Source organism: Culex pipiens, chromosome 3 (genome assembly GCF_016801865.2).
Source record: "Culex pipiens pallens isolate TS chromosome 3, TS_CPP_V2, whole genome shotgun sequence".
Lineage (NCBI taxonomy): Eukaryota > Metazoa > Arthropoda > Insecta > Diptera > Culicidae > Culex > Culex pipiens.
Genome location: NC_068939.1, coordinates 82,948,315 through 82,971,590, shown reverse-complemented (window position 1 = coordinate 82,971,590; position 23,276 = coordinate 82,948,315). Strand labels below are relative to the sequence as shown.

Below are 23,276 nucleotides of genomic sequence, written 5' to 3'. Positions count from 1 at the left end.
TTTCAAAGTGAGACAGAGGTCTGATTCTTACTTTTCTCTTTGCAGCCGTCCAGACCGCCTCCAAAAGCCTGATGGATGCCATAAACGAGGTGTACGAGGGCCAGTGGACCGGCTCCGAGGCGCTGTACGCCCAGACCAACACCGTCGAGGTGCTGTTCCAGGACTTTTCGCACAAACTCGGCGACCAGGTGCTGATACCGCTCAACACCTACACCTCGCAGTTCCCAGAGATGAGGGTGAGTTCGCATTGCGGGACTTTGTAGAGCGATTCTAACTAATTTTAACTATGGCCTTGCAGAAAAAGATCGACAAACGGGGCCGCAAGCTGGTGGACTACGACAGCCAGAGACACTCCTTCCAGAGTCTGCAAGCAAACGCCGCCAAGCGCAAGGATGATGTTAAGGTAAGGCCCGGCTCTTGTCGCCTCTGTACAGTTGCACAACTCCGACCTACAATTGCAGGTCACAAAGGGACGCGAAACGCTGGAGGAGGCGAAGCGGACGTACGAGGTGCTGAACGCGGAACTGCACGACGAGCTGCCGGCCCTGCACGACTCGAGAATACTGTTCCTGGTGACGAACCTGCAGACGCTGTTCGCCTCCGAGCAGCAGTTCCACAGCGAAACGTCCAAGGTGTACGCCGAGCTGGAGGCGATCGTCGACAAGCTCGCCACCGAGTCCCAGCGGGGCTCGTACACGCTCAAAAAGATCACCGGTAAGTTCGGAATATCCGCTGCAAAAGTTTTGTTGTTCGTTGCGCCCCGTCCGTGGAGATACCCTTACCAAGGCATCACTTTAAATAGTCAAGATAACGACGAAAATGACGCCTTCTTTGGAGAACTTTCGAGGTCGCAGACTTGTTGGCGGATTTGCGAACTTTTTGGCACAGTTTCAACCTAGATTTTATGTGTTGCTTTGCACAGGAGGAAAATGATGGCCAAATAATCGAAAAGGAGCGCTCCAAAGTAGGTCAAAGTCATCGTTATGATTTCGGTCGGTTGTGCAATGTTGTGCAGGTCAAATTTTAAAATGAACTTGATTCGTGCGATGCAAACGGAGAAATGATGTGCACAAAAAAGAGTGCTTGAAAAAGTTTGTCGCATGCAAATTTCAAAACTAAATATTTCCCTCATAAAAGACTATGTTCTTCGGTTATGCTAAATTGAGATTTTCTCCAGTTTTGAGGATAAACTTGTACACACCCAAACTTTAGCGGCAAATTCCTCTGACAAATTTGTTGCGATTTTAATGAAACTGCCATTGGATGTATGAAACCTTCTTACATTTAATGTGATCTCGGTTCCACCAAATTTGCATTCTGTCTATTTTGATGTGTGCATTTCAAGAAACCTTTGCAATCGGAAGCACCCAATTTGATCAATCTTACCAAAAGTATAACTTTTTAATTTTTAAGAAAAAAAGGGGTAAAATTAAGGGAACTATGCCCTTTCCCAGCCTATTTCTATTTTCGGCCTATCAGCACTTTGATCATGAATAAAAGCTTTCATAAAGTGGCAAAAGTGATGAGAATTGGTCGAACAGCTTAGAGTGATTAAAATGGGTATGTTTCCCCTACTACCCGTGTGTTTGAATTTTAAGAGACTTTGCTAAATCCGACAAATAGTTGTCAAGCTATCTTCTTCAGAAAATAAAGCCTAATTGAATGGATGACTTATAAAAACCTATTTATTTTATTAATTTATATTCTTTGCAAAACTGTATCTCAACAACTAATTGTCCGATTTTTAAAAACCAGGATTTTCTCAGCTTTCCAATCAAACACCTATCTTCGTCATATGGAGAGTTTGATGCTCGATTAAAGCTCCAAAAATAATATAAAACAATGATGGAAGTCTTCACGTTAATGAATATCCCCAAAATTAACTTTTCACTTTCGCTTACTTTTTCACGGCGCTTAAGATATGGAATTGCTTCCAACTACCGGCAACATGTTCTTTTGATCATTAGTAAGGCACTCACTTGATGAATAATCCCGAAAAATGTAATAAATTAGCAATCGCCATCAAAAAAACAAACGCGCCAAGTCGTTTGACGTTTCAATTTTCACTTTGCATTCCAATCGAAGGCTGAAGAAAACCGAGCGAGAGACGAAGGCAAAAAAGAACAAAGGCTGGCCGTCAACACCACCAGCAGCACAGCCAGCGATGCCAGGAAACTTTCCCTATAAATGCCACTTTTCGTGAGTGTTCGTTTGAACTGTCAGCGCAAATGGCAACACTCGACAGAGTGTTGGAAGAAAAAAGAACTAAGCCGATATTAGAAAAATGGGCGTGGCCCAATGCATTCGCCTCGATTAGAATACCCTTGGGAATTTTTTTTTGTTAAATGCTTGGTAAAGAAATAGAATAACTTTTAGTGAAAGTGAAAATAAACAGAAATGTTCACAAAAACTTGCTCTACTCGTTGGTGTACTTGGTTTTAGTAAAATTCAAGGGAGACTCTAGATTATCCAGCATCATTCAAACACGACCGCTTATTAGGATTAAAATGGGTAGATTTCCCCTAGTAGTTTATGCAACAAGGTGCAAAAAGAGATTTTTTTCAGCACTAATCGTACATTTATCCAACGGGGTTCACCGAGTTGGATAAATACGACGAGTAATGAAAAATCAAGTTTTGCAACGACCATGCATTGGGTCAATGAATCGTTTAAATCAAAAAAATATTGAAAAGTATAACTTTTCCTAACAAGTTCAACTTTTCAGCATTCATTTCAGTGCTGAAAAGTAGAACTTTTCCGCATTCGTTTTGAAATGGGTTACTATACGATTCTGTGATTTTTGGTACAGAAAAGTAGGCTGTTTCGTCGTTCAAGAATGACAGGAAAAAGAAGTACTTTCACGACGGAATTGCACAAAAAATCAGAGATGGACCAACATGGAAGTTTATTGAAAATTAAAAAAAAATGTAAAGCATAATTTGCAAAATGGCTATAACTTGAAAATTATGCATTTTTTCAATTCAATTCAATTCGGTTTTATTTGTGAATAATCCAAGTTACAATGAGTTCATTTAGGTATATAACAAAGTTTTGGTGTTCTTTTCAGCTGTGTTTTACATCGTAATTCAATCGAAAAATTATCACTTATAACTATAGAGTAGACAAGAGTAAGAAAAAGAATTCAAAAAACTTACAGAAAGTGCAATGGGAAAAAGATAGAAAAAGAGAAAGCTTAAAACTTGATCACAGACAAAAATAATCAATTATAGATGTGCTTGATCATCAGCTCCCCGAGGGCCAGAAATTGCTCCGCCTTGTTACGGCAGCTCCGAAACCGCGTCATCATCTCCCCCGCGAGAGCAAAGAACTCCGGCAGGGTAAAGAGATCTTCCCCGGTGACTCCTTGCTGGGCCGCATCGCCGCTACCGGCAACGACCACACTTGCAAACGACCGCCCCCATCCAGGAGGGATCGCTGGGTTGTTCGCTGGAACCGTACGCTGCCCAACTGCAGGAACGGCTGCGCTCGTACTTCACTGAGGAGGGTGGGACGCTGCTGCTTTCTTCTTCCTCTTTTCCTGCTCCTCGAGGTAGGCCTTGCGCGCGACGCATCCGCCGTAGTTACCGGTATGGTTGCCGTCACAGTTCGCGCACTTTACGCGCGGCTTGGTTTGTTCTGCCTTGTCCCCCAAGTCCGCCTTTCGTGGCAGTGCGCACGCCTCCGAGAGGTGTGACTTACCGCACTTCACGCAGCGGGGCCGGAGGTTGCAGTTCCGCGAGCCGGTGGCATTGCGCTACGTCCGTCGGGTTCTTGGTGTAAAACCGCCAGTTTACCCAAAAACCGTCCAACGTCTTAGTCCACCGCAGATCTTGGATCTTGACGGTGCCGCGGTCGAAGTACAACAGGTACAGTGTGTGCACACCCGTGACCGTTGTCTTGCACGAGAGCACTTTTATCTCTCGTGGCTTTATTCCGGCGTTCGAGAGGTATCGCTTCAGGTCGGCGATCGGACGGTCTTGGTAACCCTGCTAGACGAACTTAACAGGGGGCTTCTCTGGGTCGTATGTGTAGAAGTTGAAGTTGCTACGCTTCAGTTCGTCAAGCACCAGGTCGAAATCTTTTCTGTTCAGTGTGATCACTTGCACTGCCGACTTACCGATTTTCAGACAATATCCGAGGCCTTCCAGCAACTCGTCAACATCGTCCGCCAACGTGTCTTCGTTCCGTAGGAGAATTGTTCTTTTTTGACGTCTACACTTTTTTCCGTGCACGTCCATCGTCGTCGTCGTCGTCGGTAGTGCTGCTACCGTCGGTGTTGAAGTTTCTTCGTCATCGCTCAGCATCTGGAACTCGTTCCTGATGGGGATGTTGGCGGATGTTGAAGTACCACTGGTCGTGGCACCGGAAGTACCGGAACGGGTTCGCACTGGTGATCTCGGAACATATCCGGGGTGTAGTAACTTTTTGTCGATGCCTTCTGCGCTCACGCTCCCCTGCGCGATGGCGGCCGACACGGTTTGTTTACCTTTTTGCACACGGCCGGTAGACGAAATTCGCGGGTTTTTCGAGGCCGCACTCGAACTGCCACGGCCACGGCCGGCCTTTGGCATGCTGCAGGAGCAAACTCGCGGGTAATCACGGTAAACTACGGCGAAAAAAATCGAAAAAACAATGGAGCACTGAGTACTTGACTGCTGCTTGCTCTCGTGCGTACACGGAGGGTGTGAATTATGCATTTTGTAAACAAAAAAGTTAAATACTTTTCGATTGCCAGTTCAATTATGCATTGAAAATTTCGATCAAAAAATGTAGGTGTAAGATTCTCATTTTTCCATTTTTCCTCATTTTTCCTTTTTTTTGTCTGTACTTCACGATGGATCAAAAGTTGCGGGTTTTTGGTCCCATTAAACATATCGAAATTTCTAAAATTAGAAAATACTGCTTTAAGAAATTGTATTTTTTAATCTTCTGTTTTTTCGGGCAATTTTCGGGTACCTATTTTTTTTCTCAGAAGTCCTCATCAATACAACCATTCCACGTCAAAAAAGCAAGATCCACATCAAAAGTGCTCCGATTTGACTCACATGTGGCATCGCAGTTCTTTGGCCAAAATAATAAGACCCGTATTTTCGTTTGGCGATTAGGGTGATCTAATACGAAATAGGGTGGTCAAAATAATTGCTGTTTTGACGATTTTCGCAAAAACCTCATTTTTCAAAAAACATCTCCGGAACGAATAAACCAATTTTAACTTGCAGTGTTTTACTAGACCTGTTTTTTTTTTTTTTTTGAAGACATAGCTTAGTACACTTATAGATCAAATAAAAACTTTGTTTGCTGTTTTGAAGAACTCTGGATCAAAGAGCTGAACTTAAAATTACATTATTTTTTAGGATGTTTTTCGTAACATTTCCAAATTCCTCGATATGACGGGAAAAAACAACGTTATTTACTAAAATTGCGATAACTTGTAAATTTGAGCGGGTACCACAACTTTCGTATTTCAATTACGAAAAAATACATGTCTAATTATTTTGGCCAACCAACTCCCATGCCTAATTTGTGCCAAATAGGAACACTTTCGATGTGGAGCCTGCTTGTTTCTTTTTTTGTCTTTTTAATTTTTTCAGCACCAGGCCACACTGACAGAAATTGTTGTATATCACTATATGTATCTTCGATCAGTTAGGATAAAATAAATCTCTGTTTCCTTATAATATATTTCCACACACATTGAAAAAGTTACCCAATAAAATAAATTCCCCCAAACTTGATATATGTGTTAATTACCGACCCCCAGCAGTAAACATTAACTAATTCCAACTTTTTCTGTACGTTTTCCCCCACCCCCAATTCTCCCACCATTTCCAATTTGCAGCTAACTCCACTCCATCAAGCCAGCCGCAGTCCCCAGTGAAAGCGAACTTGTCGATTGTAAATAACATCACCAACGGCTCTGCCAACAACACCAACGGACGTAAGTATTACAAACAATGATAATAAAATCGCACACACACAATGGTAAAAACAAGACAAAATTAAGAAGAAATGCCACAAGCCGATCCAGATGAAACAAGAAAGTGCGCCAAATCAATGTCGCAATTTTTGAAACATCACCCCCCTCTGAAAAAAGAGCAATCAAAAATGAGAAAAAAAATAAGCAAAATTCATCATCAGCTTCGATTCCATCAATAGAATGCCGTCCTGCTACATGACCCAATTCTTTTCTTCTGTACTTTCGAGTGTTTATTTTTGGCCAATCGTTTGGAAGGAAATAAAAACAAAATTCTACACACACAAACAGCAAAAACATGAAGCTTTTGTTTAGAATGTATGCACGCTGCCAAAATTTGTCTGCTGTATCAAATTTGTTGTTTTGTGTTTGGTATTTCATTTTTACAAAATTCGCTTCTTTCATATGTTGTTGCATTGTAAAAGTATCGACAATTTTGTTTCAAATTTTCATCAAATTTGTTCGTTCCAATTAGCGACATCACATTATTCTTTTTATTCAAAATTGATTGCTTCAATGCAGAATGCACTCATTATCAAAAATTCATCCCTGCATATAAGCTGAAGCACATTTTATCAGCAAACAGAACTACATTTTGCTTTTACCATTCCTTCGCCAACTGCCTCGATGGCGCAGTAGGCAGCGCGTAAGTCTCATAATCTTAAGGTCGTGAGTTCGATCCTCACTCGGGGCATAGGATTTTTTATTTATTCTTTTACAATCCGTTTCATTCTTCATCATCTGCTACCAAAAACACAAAATCGTCCAAATGCTTTTCTCTCCCTCTCTGTACATGTTTTAAGCTGCTTACTTTCCGGTGCACCATCGCCTCCTCTTTCTTTTTTCTGTCTCCGTTTGAAACACTTTTTGTTAACTTAGTTTTTCATCACTCTTGTGTTTTTACTTTGTCTCTTTTTTTTTTGTTCCCTGTAAATACTCACCGCTCGGAAATAGAACTGTTGATTTTGGCAAATGCTTCTGTCTGGTACGCTTTGTAAATATAGCTCACCGTCTTATTTAGCGCAACAATAATGGAAGAACCAGAACGACCGAAAGACGCGTCATTATCGTCCAGTGCAGTTCCATGACAAATGACAGATTGGTGTAGTTTTAAATTTGACTGAAAATTTGCAGATATCTTTGTTGACAAAAAAACATGCTTGGGTTTTCGCAATACTCCACTGTAAAAATCAATTGAAGAGAGTTGAGAGATGTAATTCCTTCAATTAAATATTGCATAATTTATTAAATTTTAAGAAGTATTTTCCCTTAATATCTTATACCTGTTGTTTTAATTATTTTCTCGAACGTTTAAGATTTGTTCATTTAATTAAAACTAATAATACATTACCACTTTGCAGCAGTTTTGCCTACTTGTACTTAATGACAAAAGTCTTTGGAAATGCCAAACAAGTAGGACAATACTTAATTATTTGCCTTTGCTTTTAAAAGTTTTAACAATTACTAATACTTCTAAAAGTATCAACAATTACTCAAATTTAATTGATTTTTTGTTTAAATCAACGCAATTTTTTTAATCTTTCAATAAGCGACACAATGTGGCCGTGAGGTTACGGGTTTCGCCTTGTAAGCGGAAGGTGATGGGTTCGATTCCTGTCTGGCTCGGCAAAATCAGATCCCTTCAAAGAGCAAATCTGCTCACTGGGAATACTGACCGGTAGGGGATGAGTTTCGACTAACGGCGTGCTGGGTTTCCAATCCAGAGGTCGTGAGTTCGATTCTCGTACCGGGATGATGAAGTTAGAAAAAACTGCAAGTTTCGATCATTTTTTGTCATTGGTTCACTCATACAAGGCTCCATACAATTTTGGCAGCTGTCGATACAAAAATGGTACGTAAATAGTAGAAAATTTGTACCTTTAGAATGAAATTCCTGATCGTTTTGATGTCTTCGGCAAAGTTGTATATTTTGTTGAGGACTATTCAGGATAAATAAGCAACCGACAAAAAGTTGCAGATTTTTTAAACAAAATTGTCACAAAAGGTCAATTTCCTAAAAACCCTATATTTCCAATTTTTGATTTTTATATGTTTTAGGAGACAAAACACCACATCTTTTGAGCCTTGGAAAAGTATGAAAAAAAATGCCATCGAGTTTGTGTTATTGTGGAAAAATAGAAATGTTAATACTTTTTTTACTTCAGTTTTTAATGTAAAATTAAATTTGCAATCGAAAAACACTTAACAGATTTTTTGATAAAGTGTACCTATTACAACTTTAAGTCACTTAACTGAAACTTTTTTGGTGCCTTCGGTATGCCCAAAGAAGCCATTTTGCATCATTACTTTGTCCATATAATTTTCCATACAAATTTGGCAGCTGTTCATACCAAAATTATGTATGAAAATTCAAAAATCTGTATCTTTTGAAGGAATTTTTTGATCGATTTGGTGTCTTCGGCAAAGTTGTAGGTATGGATATGAGCAACTCTCTACGAAATCGGCCGATTTCGACCATTTTTATTTTTTGTATTTTTTTATTTGACTCAAACTTTGTGGGGGCCTTCCCTATGAAATAGTGATTTTTGGAAAAATCGAAGTTTTATGCAAAAACAAGTTTGACATTACTTTTTAATGCAAAATTGAATTTGCAATCGAAAAGTACTTTACAGATTTTTTGATAAAGGGCTCCGTTTTCAAGATATAGCCACCGAAAGTTTGATTTTAGCGAAATATTTGCAGTTTTTCAATTTTTAAAAATAGTGACCATGAGTGACGATCTCTAAAATTTTTTTTTTTGAAAAGTTCAGAAAATTTGCTATAAAATTGTCTAAGAGACATTGAAGATTGGACCTCGGGTTGCTGAGATAGAGCCGCTTTAAGAAAAAGAAACACGAAAATTGAAGTTTTCTAAATCTCACCAAAACAACCCACCTTTTTCTAATGACGATATCTCAGGAATTATTGGTCCGATTTTCAATGTTAATATATGAAACATTCGTGAAATGTTCCGATCTTTTCGGAAGAAATATTTTGAATTTTTTTAAATCAAGACTAACATTTTAAAAGGGCCAAATATTGAATATAACGCCTATTTAAAATGATCGGAAAATTTCACGAATGTTTGTTTTTTTTCCTTTTCCTTTTGAATTTTCATACATCATTTTTGTATGAAGAGCTGCCAAATTTGTATGGAAAATTAAATGGACAAAGTAATTATGCAAAATGGCTTCTTTGGGCATACCGAAGGCACCAACAAAGTTTCAGGCGAATTAAAAAATACAAAAATTAAAATTCAAAAAAAGACCGATTTCGTAGAGAATTGTTCTTATATGAATGTTGGTAGGCACACTATCAATGGTTAGGCGCTTATACTTACAGTTCGAGTACAGTACAGTACGAACACTCAAAGCGTGTTCTAGCGTGTTGCTCGTACTGACTCAAAGCAAGGATGAAATGTAGGTCTAAGGGCAGTGCGTGTTCGTCGGGAACCTAGTGCATAAGATCGGTCAAGGCCCGTTCTTACACTGAATATTGTGAATTGCGAACTCTAACATTTCAAAAGGGCGTAATAATATTTTGATGATCGGTGTTATCCGAGGTGATTTATTTCCAAGGCCTTCGGATAATCGAGTCTGGACTGTATTTCAAATTTCATAAGTAGTGCTTGATCTTTTAAATTATGCGACAAAAAAAGGATTTTATTGATAATTTCGAAATGACCTCCTCAAATAAGAATGTTGTAGTCTTCATCTTTCTAGAACATAGCATATTTTTTGCCCACAGACTGACAGGATAAAAGTTAGGAATTAAGTTTTCCTACTCTTATTTAAAAATTAGCTCAAATTGTACCTCAAAATTCGGTGTGTCGATGAGAGGGCTTTCATAAGTTTGGCCAGCCTTTATATTTTGAAAATCTCCTAATTCAAAGGCACAGGAAATTTGACAAAAAATAAGTTTTTAAAATTTAAATCCAAATAGAAAGTGCTGCAGAAATAGTAATCCTCGCCTTGCAACATTAAATTATAACTTTTTGACGTTGAATTACGTCTTTCTCGAAGGTACTGGGGTGCCATTACAAAAGGCAACAACAGGCCGAAGGCTTTCTGATTACTTCTTTTAGACTTATTGAAATGGCACAATTTTTGCACCGTTCGTTTCGAAATTTATTCAGCAATTTTCTATTAGAATTTCAACATTGGGAAAATAGTTTTACTTCGAAACAATTAAATTTATGACAATGATTACGAAATTCAGAGATTCGAAAAGTGATCCCTCAGCAAGGATGTGAACCTTGAATACCTAGAACGCATGAAATTTAGGAAATTTAGCGTTTTTGTAACACATAATAGAATTTCTAGTTACTTATCGAGGAACTAAACTAACATGTACAAGTTTAACGTGAAGACTTCCATCTTGTTCAAAGATATAAATTTTGCGTTGCTTTCAATATTTTGACAAAATTCTTTCAACAATTTCTTGAGAATAGTGCCCTACACATGCTGATTCCTTTGGTAACGATTAGGAATGGTTCCTTGTAAAGTTATGGAAATCGTCAATAATCAATGATTGCCAACTAGGACGTCAATGATTGGGCCACAAAATTATATAATTTTTTAAACGCATTTGATTTAGATCGAAAATTCTTTCAGTGCCTTGAAGAACTCAACACCCGGCACATGGTGATTCCTTTTGGTGCAGAAATTCGTTAAATTGAATTTAATACAGAATATTTCATAGTGACGATCAATTTTCTTCGAAAATGATCAACGCCTTCACATTAATGCCATTCCGGGTACTTAGTGGCATAACTACTTTGATTTTTTAACTTAAACTAATCGTTTTGAAATTGTCACCGATCTGCACTGCCGTTCTACGCATAATTGTCCCATGTCAGTTTTTGACGATTTTGACTTTATGCCATTTTTAAGTTTAGTATGATGTGTACTTTAAGAAAAACACATAAAATCTGGTACTTTGTTCGGAAACTCATCAAAAACAACACCAAGTCTGTTTGTCCCATCGTTGAACTTCTACGCATAATTGTCCCACCATGTATTTTCTTACACGGAATCATTAGTTTTACTAAGCATTATGCCTTGTTTACCTGTTGTATAGCAAGAGGATCACAAAAAAGGGTGATAAACTGCTAACTGGGGCGATAAGGGACACATAGGGCGAATAGGAACCCATGGGACAATTATGCGTAGAAACACAGAAATCGGTCGAAAAATTTCAATCGCGTTTTTCTCAGTTGCACTTTTTTGAACATGGGACAATTATGCGTAGAACGGCAGTGCAGTCCTCACCAATACGTCTAATCCTCGTGTACACGAGTAATTCTAGATTACATTTTCAAAAGGCTCTATCTGCATAGATTTGTTTTCAAAGTAGAAAGTGTTTCAAAAAAAGTCAGTCAAAAAAACGCCTTAATTGATCATTTGTCATGGAACATATCCCCTTCAAAAACATCTACGAAAAAGCTTAATCCTTGAAACAAATAAAAGAACAACAATACTACACCGGCAAGCCATCAGAAGCATGTGTGTGACACTATTTTTTGTGTTTTTTTTTCTCTTCTTCTTTTCCACGTGTGTACTTACAGCCCCATCCACATCGCCATCAATTTCACCCACCCCAGCAGATCACCTGCGGCTCGAGGACGACGAAGAGGACACGGAACCGTCCTACCAGAACACGGACGTCGCACGATCGGCCGCCGCGTCACGGTCGTCATCGGCCCTAGCCGCCGCCGCCACCGTCTCAACCACGCCCAATACTAATAACAATAACGGCATTGATGTTGTGGCCGCCACCCAAACACAGCCGCCTAAAACTCCCACGCCGCCTCCGCAGCAGCCGCTCGCTAGCAGCGACAACAAAGTAACCACGAATGGTACGAACGGCCATCATGATCATTCTGCTGAAGACTCAGCCGATCCAAGCAGCCATACGCAAAATAACACTGAAAAAGCAGCCAACGCCGCCGCCGCCGCTGAAAAAGCTAGTCCGCCATCAACGCCGCCGATGCCTACTAAGACCCCCCATCAGCCGCCGTCATCAAACACGCCGCCTACTAGTACTGGCGGCGCCGTCGTTTCACAATCAAGTAATACTAATGTAAATAAGCAAAGCCCTAACCTCAACTTCCCGCCCGATACTAACATCTTCCACCATCGTTACCATAACAATCAACAGTTTCATCTGCATCACCATCAAAACATATCAAACCATCACCCCCAACACCTTCATCACCAATACCAACACCACGCCCACCACCAACAAACCGGAACCGGTCCGACGTCCCTAACCTCAAACTCGTCGTCGACGACATCCTCGGCGGCGGAACAAATCCTGCTCTACGGCAATGTCGCTAACAGTGCCAGCAGTAGTCAGTTGACTAACATTTACCATAACATCGCTAATAATAACAACAACAGTAACAGCTATTGTGCTACCCACACTGGTAGTAGCAACAACGGCAATAACAATAACAGTAAACTGGAAGAGCTCTATGATATCCCTAAGGGTAAGTGTGCGCGTGTGTGTGACACTAAGCTCAACAACAGTGTGTGTGTAAGCTATTGTTTTTGATTGATTTGATTTCTTTTGTTTTATGCTCAACCAGTAGCCCCTAACAATTAATCCTACAGCACAAACACACACACATTTTTTTTACTTTCAACAACTACTTCTTCCTGCTGCGCACACATTTGCACAATCTCTTCTTTTGCTGGTGGCACTCCTTTAAGTATTTGTCGCGCTCTGCCACTTTTTTCAGCTCTGTCCATTTTTCAGTTTTTAGCGAATGGGAAATTACATTATAACAAAATTATAGCTCTATTCGAATTTTAAAATAAGAAAAATGTTTTGAAATAATTTTACCTCTACACGCACCGGCACAATTTATAAATTCTGCAGAAATTGTCATTCTGGTCTGGTTACATAAAATGATTGCGGTTTTTTGTCAAAACATTCATCAAGCACACTTATCATTTTTTCAATGTGTTAACTTGACAGCGATCTGCAGTTCTTACCAATACACCTATGAGCTGGCTCGTATACTAGTAATTCATCTAAAAAAAGGTCATGTTTTTTTTACCAAACCGAGGATTGCATCATTCTGTTTTGTTCTTTTCTTAAAATATTTTACATGACGGGTTTTATTGCAAAACCAACCATTTACAATCTGGAATTAAGCCAACAAAATTTTTACCATTTCTTTTGAAGTGCATTATCAAACCTTCAATAGGGACTTCAAAGGCAATTGTGAACCAAGGCTTGTGTTCAACCGGCATTTTTGGTGCCTGTTGACGGAGCTCGTCTTTTAACTTCAATACGTCCGTCTGACTTTGATACCCTGCTATCGCTCACACACATTCGAACGAATAAGCGCAACGCAAAGTCACTCACACAGCCATTTGACCCTCAGCATTCATTCCAGCATTCATTCCCGCAGAGCTCGTTCAATTGAATTGGGTACTAAAGCCCTATGTAAATTAGTATGTACAACGGTAAAAAAACACGATTAAAAACCATTTCTGATCACTTTTTTTCATTTTTATGCAAAAAAAGTTACTGACAAGACAACATTTTTTCGATGGATTAACTATGGTCCCCTTGGAACGAGCTGTCAAGTAGGACCTTTTCTTTCAAGAAGGACCGCGAAGTTAATTTTTCAAAATTGATTTTAAAATCCATTTTAAACTCTTTGTGGTCGTACAAAGGACCATTGTACTCAGAAAAATAAGCTTTATCGCTGTAAACAATAATATCAGCAATCTAAGCTTCATTTTAGGACCCAATTCTACCGAAATTCCGACCACCTTCCTCTTGACTGCATTCAAATGATTGCCGTCACCACACTTAAACGCACAAGAAAGAAAGAGATAATATACGTAAGCTCGAAAAAGCAAAATATAGAGAATTTTCTCAGCTTTTCAAAAATATTTTTTTCAAAAGTGGGCAAACATGTGCACTAGTTTAAAAAAATGGAAAACTGCGACTATTTTCAAAAAAGTTACCTAAAAATTGCTATAACTTGAAAACGGTGCACTTTATGAAAATTTCACTAAAGTACTTTTTGATTGAAAATTTGATTTTACATCGAAAAATGAAGTTGAAAATTTTCTGCGACCAATATTTCGATTTTTTGAAAAAATCAGTATTGTTTAAAAAATTCATAACTCGGTCAAAGATTTTTTGCACAACCTGGAAATTTCTGAAAAGTTGGCATTTTATGTAACACATAAAAAAAATAAAAATAGTGTTTTTTTTTTTGCAAATCAAGTTTTAGTGACAAAAAGTGAAATTAAATATCACCAATTTGTTTACCGTGTATCATTTTTTTTCAGTGTAGTCTGTATCCATACCTACATCTTTGCCGAAGACACCAAGTCGATCAAAATATTCCTTCAAAAGATATAGATTTTTGAATTTTCATAAATTTGTATGGACAGCTGCCAAATTTGTATGGAAAATTATATGGACAAACTAATGATGCAAAATGGCTTCTTTGGGCATACCGAACGCACCAAAAAAGTTTCAGCCGAATTAATAATTACTAAAAATTAAAATTCAAAAATAAAGATCCATTTCGTAGAGAACTGCTCAACTGTGATTCGATGAATCAACGTTGACCCTATGGAACGCGCTGTCAAACAAATTATTTCTGTCAAGAAAGGTCGCAACCAAAATTTTCAAAAAAAAAAACAATTTTAAAAATGAGATCGTGGTGTGAAATTAAATCCGCAATCTAAACACGATTTCAAGACCCAATTCAGGATTAAATTTCAAAATAAGGTGATGTTCGGAGCGTTTTAGAACTCAGACGAACCCAAATTTTCACTCAATTTAATTTTGGATTCATTGGTCAAAAGCCATTTGAAGGAAGAAGTCGTGTTTTCTTAGAGTTAAGAATGGTGCAAAATCCGGTACCGGATAAATGATTTTTGCATAAAAAAAATGACCCTAATTTTGCTTTATAAAATGCGTCATTTTTTTAACTGTTTAAAAATATTTTATGAAGGAAAAGCACCCCAGCAAAAAAAAGTGCAAGGCTCAGAAAACTTAGGGACCTTTTATAAACCGGTGATTGTCCACACGCCATAGAAGAAAGATTTTTTTTGTTTAAAAATGGTCCACGACAGGGGGCGGGGGGTCCAAGATTTTCATAAAAGAGTCCACTTGGTTTATGGATAGTCCCTTACTAAAAGGGGCAGTGCGTGGCCGAATGGTTACGCTGTCCACTTTGTAAGCGGATGATTCTGGGGTCGATTCCCATCTGCTGCAACCTTCCATCGGATGAGGAAGTAAAATGTCGGTCCCGGTCGTCGTTAGGCCGTTAAGTCATTCCAGGTGTAGGAGTTGTCACCATGCCATAAGTACAAATAACACACCAAACCAAACCTACTCCGGTGGAATCGCTGGCGGCGGTTGGACTCGCAATCCGAAGGTCGTCAGTTCAAACACTGGGGTGGAAGGTTCCTTGGAGTAGAAAGAGATTTGGGTGCTCTCCCCATTCAAGCCTTCGGACTCCTAGGTTCGAGCAGAAACTTGCAATAGAGACCACAAAAGACCCGGGGGTCGTTAATGTGGATGGCTTGATTTTTTTTGTTACTAAAATTATCTTTTTAAAACTTTGTTGCTGGTTGCTGATTTTTTCTGAGTTTCATCTAATTAGGGAAGGGTGGGGTAAGGCGGCCATGCTCTTGTTTTACAAAAGCCACTTTCATTTGTTAACAAATTTTCGATGAATAAGCAAAATGTTCGGCGAGATTTTGTTGTGACCACCTTATGTGTGAATAACCTTGATTCCGTTTTTATCGCCACCTATTATGTGCAGAGTCTTGCTATTAAACGTCAAGTTGACCAGAAAACGGAGCGGAAAGACGTGTGTTTTGTGTCTCTTCCGCCAAATTTGAAACCGAGAAAATACAATCCGCTGAAATCTGATTTATCGAGGAAAACAAAACTTGCCTTAATCACCAGCGTGACGCCCCTATTGAAAATTCTGAAGTTTAGTAAAGTACTTCAAAAGTATAGCTAACAAAACAATTGTTTTTTGTAAAACAAAATTCGTCATATTCTACATTTTCAGAACGAAGAACGAGTTCAAATCACCGAAGATCTGACAACCCTATCAAAAGTTATAAGCACTTTGTTATTTAAACACTTGTTAGAGTCCAGATCTCTGATATATTGATAAATATGTTGTACAGATCTGTCATTCAACCCATTGTTGGATGGGTAATCAATAGACCTTTTCAACGCGTCTAAAAGATTGAAGACCTGACAACCCTATCAAAAGTTATCACTTCTTATCTTATCACTTGGTCGGATATCAGATATTTTGATAAAAATGTTAGCCTGATTTGTCTTGCGATACATCGTTGGATTAGTAATGAAAATACCAATTCAATGCGTCCAAAAGATTGAAGGTCTGATAACCCTACCAAAAGTGATAAGCACTTAGTGTTTACACACTTTTTAGAGGCCGGATCTAAGATATTTTGATGACAATGTTGTCCCGGTCTATCATGCGCACTATCGTTGGATAGGTTAGCAAAAGACCTTACCGATGAGCCAGAAAGATTGAAGATCCGAAAACCCTATCGAAAGAAATGAGTAAAGAAAATTAATTTTAACGTTTTGACATACAAACTCAAAATACGATCAGAAATATTTTTATAGATATTAATTTTTTGACCTTCAAATGACTGCTATTTTGATCAACAGTTCGAAACATTTTTTTTTAAATTTTTATATGTCGGTATCTCAAAAGTCCAATTTTACTTTTCTCTACGTGATTTGTATGCACAGTAACAGTAACATAACTATAATGATTTAAAAGCGTTTTGTGATATATTTTGCCTCCAAATTTGGAAATTTTTGTTTAAAATAAGTTAATTTTTATTTCTCAACTTGAAAAATGTTTTTAGAAGGTCGCACCTTTTCTCACATGTTCAAAATAAGTTAATTTTTATTTCTCGCGTTTCAATTTTCAATTATTTGTTGGCTTATGGTGGTATAGATAAAATTTAGCATTCATTATTTGCATACTTTATCTTTAGATTTCACACAAAACTATTTGAATTTTTCACCAATCTCATAAAATTTTTCCAATCAATCTTCTTCCAGGCGCCACGACCACTGATCTGCCGCCCGGCGTCCTGTACCGGGTGAAGGCCACCTACAAGTACGTCCGGGAGGACGTCGACGAGCTGAGCTTCGACGTCGGGGACATCGTCAACGTGATCGAGTACGAGGACCCCGAGGATCAGGTAAATTTTACGCGAGCTTCGTTGACAGAAGACGGAGTTTAATGTTTGATTTTTTTTTTGCAGGAGGAAGGCTGGCTGATGGGCATCAAGGATGGCACCAACGAGAAGGGCATGTTCCCGGCCAACTTTACGCGGCCGATGTAAGAGTCAGCAGAAGAGGAACAACATCCGAGCGACACTAAATTCTAACAGCTTGAAGAAGAAGAAGAAAAATCGTGTAAAGTTTAACAAAAATTCCACTAAAACCGGAAGCCGGAACAATATCCGCTAACACACACCGTAGGATAGAAGAAAACTAAAACTCGAACATTTAAACTATTTAACGGATGTGGAGAAAGCAATTTTGGAACGACGACACACGATAGATGCGAATAAGACGTGCCTTTAGAATTGTTCGTAACGTTATTTTTTCTTAGACAATTAAGGCAAGTCAAAGGACCAGGAGCAAACGAGGAGAATTGTGAAGTGGGAACTGTGAGAACATTTAGCTTTTGTGTCTTTTCATTAAATTTCTGTTTATTTTTTAACTGTCCGTTAAAAGTTTGCTCAGTCAGTTTGTTTTTGCAAATTAAGCTTTCTGTTTTTCATGTCTTCCCGTTTAATTGTGAAATAAATTATTTTTTCTTTGTTGAAGAAAACACGTCTTCCCACGTTGTTCAAATCTATCGAATACAAAAAATAACTGTCTAAATTATAAAACGAATCATTTTTTTTTATTTTGAAACCAACACATTCGAAAACAAAACCGTGTAAATAATTGAACATAAAATTCGAACCTTTTTACTGCCTGTTCAAAAGTTTATGCTGAAACCGATCAAATAAAAATCAAACTATTGTTTCGTTCATCTAATTGAACTGCCAAAAGTTTTTAAAAGCAAACATCCCTAAATTGCCAACTGCATAAAATCGTTATTTTCTGTAAAAAGATGCAACACAAAAAAAACGAACCCTTTGGCCTTTCTTTATCGAATCTTTTACTTTCCGAAACGACTGTCTTTTTGCGAGTGGCATTGCGCGTCCAGAAGGATTCCGGAAGAGGTGCGATATCACAAGATAAAGGTAGACATGAAATGATGTTAAATTTAAAAAAGTAGCGAAAAGATTTATGCATTTTTTACAAACACACACACACACGTACGTAGTTTGAAAAATCACAACCCGCAAGAAAAAAGTATACAATTTCCACGCAACTAGAACTTTGCCCCTTGCCCTCCCTGATTAGAATCGTGCCCAAAATGGTGCGATTCGCGTTGTTACATGTAGAAAAACTCCCCCGTTCTGAATCAAACTAGAATATAGTTTCAAAAAATGCCCTTTCGTCCGCGAATCGTTACTTTCATTGTTATTATTATTATTATTTTCCGATCGCAACACACACACACACTGTTTTTATTGTATTTGAAAGTTTTACCTTATTTAACTAATAATTTAATTAATAACTTAGTTGGTTAATGATGATAAGATGAAAAACAAGAAACAAAATAAACAGCAAACAAAAAAATAAGTTCGAATGCAACACAAAGTCACAACAAGAGAAAGTAGAAAAAAGTTTAGAAAAAAATGGAAAATTTAAAGCAACAAAAAAATAGAAAAGCATCGCAGCACTGTAACAAAAAAAAACGAAAATGAAAAATTGGTCAAAAATATTTTCTCGAACATTGAAGGAATAAAAAAGCAAAACTTGTTTTTATCTGATACAAAACGATGATGGTGGTGATGATGAAGAGTTAATATATTTCAAAATATAATTATTAATACAATAATATTCTAAGCGTAACGATAATAAAAATGATGGATGATACTTGTGTACAATTTTGCTGTGTTGTTTTTATTGGTAAAACTAGAATAGAAAGTAACCACAGCACACTAAGCATTTCTTTACCAAAATGAATTAAATTTTACCGAATATCGGTTGAATAATGAATAATAATGAACTTCATTAGGCCGATGCAAATATTTTTAAAAGTTTTTGTCCCTCGGCTCTGGCCGGAGTCGAGGGGGGGGGGGGGGCAAAAAAACAAAAAAATATAAATATTAAAATAACATGCCATAGTTTTAACATTTGCATGGAAAAAGTGTTTTAAAATGTATTTTACACTAGTTCAATTGTTTTGCAATAAAAGTTTTCAAAAAATGTAAAATTTGACGAAAACAAAAATTTTAGCGAAAAAAAAACTTTAGCGATAGTAGACATCGAAAATTTTCAAAAATTCAAAAGATTTTTAAATCAAACCAAAAATGCTAAAAATGATTCTAAACGCAGGGGAATTCATTTTTAATTGATTTTAACTAATTGCACTTAAATTTTCATAAAAATATTGAAGTTTTTTGAAAAAATATTTTTTTAGCCCCCTGATTTTTCGGGCCAACATTGAGGGGGGGGGGGGGGACAAAAACTTTAAATAAAATTTGTACCAGCCTTACTGAAATTCGGTAAAATTTTACCGAATTTGGTAAATTTTGATTACCGAACTGTTCAGCGGTTGAAAATTCGGTAAACTTTACTAAAATTTTACCGAATTCCGCAAAGTTTACCAGATTCGGTTAAAAAAAATCTTAGTGTGCAATTCCCATACGAAATCGGACAATTCCATGCATTTTAAATTATGATTCCGATCAAACTGTTTAGGGGCCTTCCCCTAATACCAATGAAGCCATTTTTTTTTCACTGGTTCACCCATACGAGGCTCCATACAAATTTGGTAGCTGTCCTTACAAAAATGGTACGTAAATATTCGAAAATCTGTATTTTTATGAGGAATTTTCTGATCGATTTGGTGTCTAGGGCAAAGTGGTAGGGGTTCGTTAAAAAATTACGTCCACGAATAGGGGGACAGGGGGGAGGGGGTGTCTGGGATTTGTGACAGCCCATGTTAAAGCCATAGGAAAGGTGCGTGACAGGGGGACTCTGAACACCAATGCGCCATAGGTTTCCTATGGGATCATTCATGAACAACGTGGACACTTTTTTGTAGATTTCAATGGGGACCCTCATCGTGGACAATTGTTCATACAAAACAAACTTTTTTGTATGGAGCGTGGACAATCGCCAACCCTCTTCCTTCACCCCTTCCCTCTTCCTCTTTTAAAATGTCCATGTTGTTACCAGGTATGAACGGAAAAAAATCAGGCAAAAAATCTGGAAGAAAAAACCTGGCAAGCAACTTTTTTCAAAGTAATAAGTAATCAATTTAACATTTTTTTTATTTATTTTTTTTTCAATTTAATAATCACTTTTTATTGTAAAATCTAATTTGCAATCGAAAAGTACCTAACAAAAAGTTTTCAAGATACAGTCCAGACTCGATTTTCCGAAATTCTATTATCCGATGGTTTGTATGGTATTTCGAATAATCAAATCATTTAATCTCATCTGGAGTTTTTTTTGAAAAGGACCAATAAACCAAATTTCCAGTTTTTGCTTTTTGGGTGTTTTTGAAACCGCCTTGAGTCAGGGGTATTAAAAACACCCAAAATGCAAAAACTGGAAATTTGGTTTATTGGACCTTTTCAAAAAAAACTCCAGTAATCTAACACAAACGCAGCCAGTCCGATGAACAGATTACGTCCCAAGTACTTTTCTTGTCAATATTAATCATTGCAGTACATCCGAGAACACCCGAAAATATATTACAAAAATTAAAGAGGCCCTAATACTACCGTTGAACATAAAAATTTACATAGGGCATTGGGACCCTATTTAAATAATTTGACTGCACATAGTTAACATCGCGATACTTACAAATTCACCCTTGAATAAAAATAAAATGTGTGTGTGTGTGGTCCAATCCAATACCCGCTGGCCGGCAGCGAAATTATGGGAAAGTATAATTTGTATCAGTCTTGGGTTATGCTGATACATGTTATCTCAGTCCCGGGTATTAGGTGGTGACAGCCCTCGCGCTGCTTCCAATGACCCGTTTCAGAATGACAGAGCTCCTTGCGGTCCAATTCCGAGGTCATTGGGCATTGTCTGGCCCCGCCCAAACATAGACCAAGAACCAGAAGAGTCATCGACCTATCTTTAGACTTCCAATCCCATAAGGCAAAAATGAGATCAGCGCGTATTTAGTGGTTGTTGATAAGCAGGCAGAATTTTACAGTTTCAGTTCGGATAGATCTCACCAAGTTTCTGGAATCCCGGTAGCCTTCTTTATCGGCTGCTTCTAAACATCCGGACGTTGCCAGCTACTTTTAGCCGTACGGATCCGGACGGCCAGCTGCGTGTCGCAAATCACGGACAGCTTGATCTTCCTCTTGCCGATCCGACACATATCCTGGCGAGTGTATTCTGGAAAGTTTGCCTTGGCAGCTGCGGACACGATCTTGCGGTGTGTCATCTTCAACAACCAAATTTCAGTAATACAAAAATCACTACGATTATTAACAAAAACAAAGCTGTGCAGTGAGTGGAGCATGTCGCACACTCTATTATAAAAAGTTTTCTTCATGTAACTTTTACACAACACAATTTTTCTAACTTTTCCTCGAATTCTTCATTTCCAGGAACGAGTTGAGTTTCACCATAATTTCACTATTTCGAACTAAAATGGCTTAGAACAACTTTCTTTTCATTGAGGTACAAAAACTCAAAATAAAGAATACACACAACAGCCAAGCTACAAAAACAGCAGCCATTTTTAGATTTTGCTGTTTGCCTTCAAAAATTTTTTAAACCGATCAAAACAAATAAAACAAAATTTTCTTCCTCACTTCAGTCATCTTCGGATCAAAGCAAACGCTAAAACTGCTTTCTCTTTCTTGCCAACACACCGATGCTCATCAGACTGATCAGACTGGACAAATATCTCGCTCTAGCTCTAGCTTTCAGGTCTCTACAGTGCACTCTTCCGCACCCATTTTTTATGCTGCCAGGCTGTTCTCATCGCAGCAACCCATAAACATAGCGTCACCGGCAAGCTTGCAACACACACCAAAAGAGAACAGCATAAATTTTCTCTCGAATTCCCCTCCCTCTCCCACAACCAAGCGGTCGCACTAATACTATCGTGTGCTTCCCAGCACGATGAACCATCACCAATACTGGCACACGTCTTCTGTTTCTGCTTCCACTCCAAAATCAAGCTGTCATCTTGGAGACGCTTGGAAAACAAATTTATTTCACGAATTTCTCCCAGTATTCTTGGGAAATCCACTAAACTCCAACTTTTTCACAAGGAAAAGGAACACACGCGACGATTTAAACACTTTTTGCCATATTAACATTTACATTTCACAATAAAAAACGCATTTTGAATTCGTGAACCGTTTAGGCCAACCTACCACGCCAACAGTAGAGGCTCCTCCACCCTTGAATAAAAATAAAATGTGTTTAAAAAATCTGAATCAATAAATAAAGTTTTAAAGCAAATAAATAAATAACGATGCAAATTATCATGTTTTGGGTACCCTACTCTTAATTTAAACTGCCACCCAATCAACCCCTCGTTTGTCAACCTCTAAAAAATCCACCCACAGAATGACAATCGCATTGAATGAAAATACACCCTTACCAAAAATCATGATTTTTTGAGTTCCAAATCCCACTTTTCATACGATTTTTTCAGTTCAACCCATATAACCATTTTTATGGTTGTAGTACCTGAACTCAAAAAATCGTATGAAAAGTGGGATTTGGAACTCAAAAAGTCATGATTTTTGGTAAGGGTGTAGCAATGAATGGACTCTGCCTGCTTGCTTCTTCTGTCAATCGGTGGTGTGCAAGACTACAGAGAGCAAGAGAGAGGGCTTGTTCGTTTGAGAGAGAGCATGATTGCACTCTCCCGTTTACATCAGTTACACAAATGCATGATCGACACGCGTGTATTTGTGGTTATCCCGACTAAAATGCACCACGAGCACGAGCAGTTTATAGCACGCAGAAAAATAAGGAATATTTGAATCAACAAAACATTTTGTTGATTTGAAAATCAAGATTTTTGTTGAATCAACGCTAAACGTCAAAGCAACTTTTTCAAAACAACAAAAGATTTTTGTGGAATTGAGAAAATCAAGGTTTGTTTCAACGCAAAATCTGCGTTGATTATATTCAACAAAAT

At 38.0% G+C, this 23,276-nt stretch overlaps 1 protein-coding gene and 1 non-coding gene across 5 annotated transcripts in view; both read left to right on the top strand.

The window, feature by feature from the left end:
• The window catches only part of LOC120423173 (amphiphysin), a 134,600-nt gene extending 115,571 nt beyond the window's left edge, over window positions 1-19,029 (top strand). Inside the window, exons 3-10 of one of the 4 annotated variants that reach the window (XM_039586856.2) lie at window positions 46-236; window positions 299-403; window positions 462-714; window positions 5,840-5,938; window positions 11,541-12,055; window positions 12,134-12,464; window positions 17,075-17,217; window positions 17,281-19,029. In XM_039586856.2, the coding sequence (XP_039442790.1) occupies window positions 46-236; window positions 299-403; window positions 462-714; window positions 5,840-5,938; window positions 11,541-12,055; window positions 12,134-12,464; window positions 17,075-17,217; window positions 17,281-17,361 (1,718 nt within the window). In that variant the 3' untranslated portion in view covers window positions 17,362-19,029. The remainder of the gene's footprint in view (window positions 1-45; window positions 237-298; window positions 404-461; window positions 715-5,839; window positions 5,939-11,540; window positions 12,056-12,133; window positions 12,465-17,074; window positions 17,218-17,280) is intronic. The other 3 variants (XM_039586857.2, XM_039586858.2, XM_039586860.2) reach the window with 3 other exon arrangements.
• Window positions 6,596-6,668, top strand: Trnam-cau (transfer RNA methionine (anticodon CAU)). The gene has a single exon. It is a non-coding gene; the product is annotated as a tRNA-Met (tRNA).
• Window positions 19,030-23,276: the final 4,247 nt, after the last annotated feature.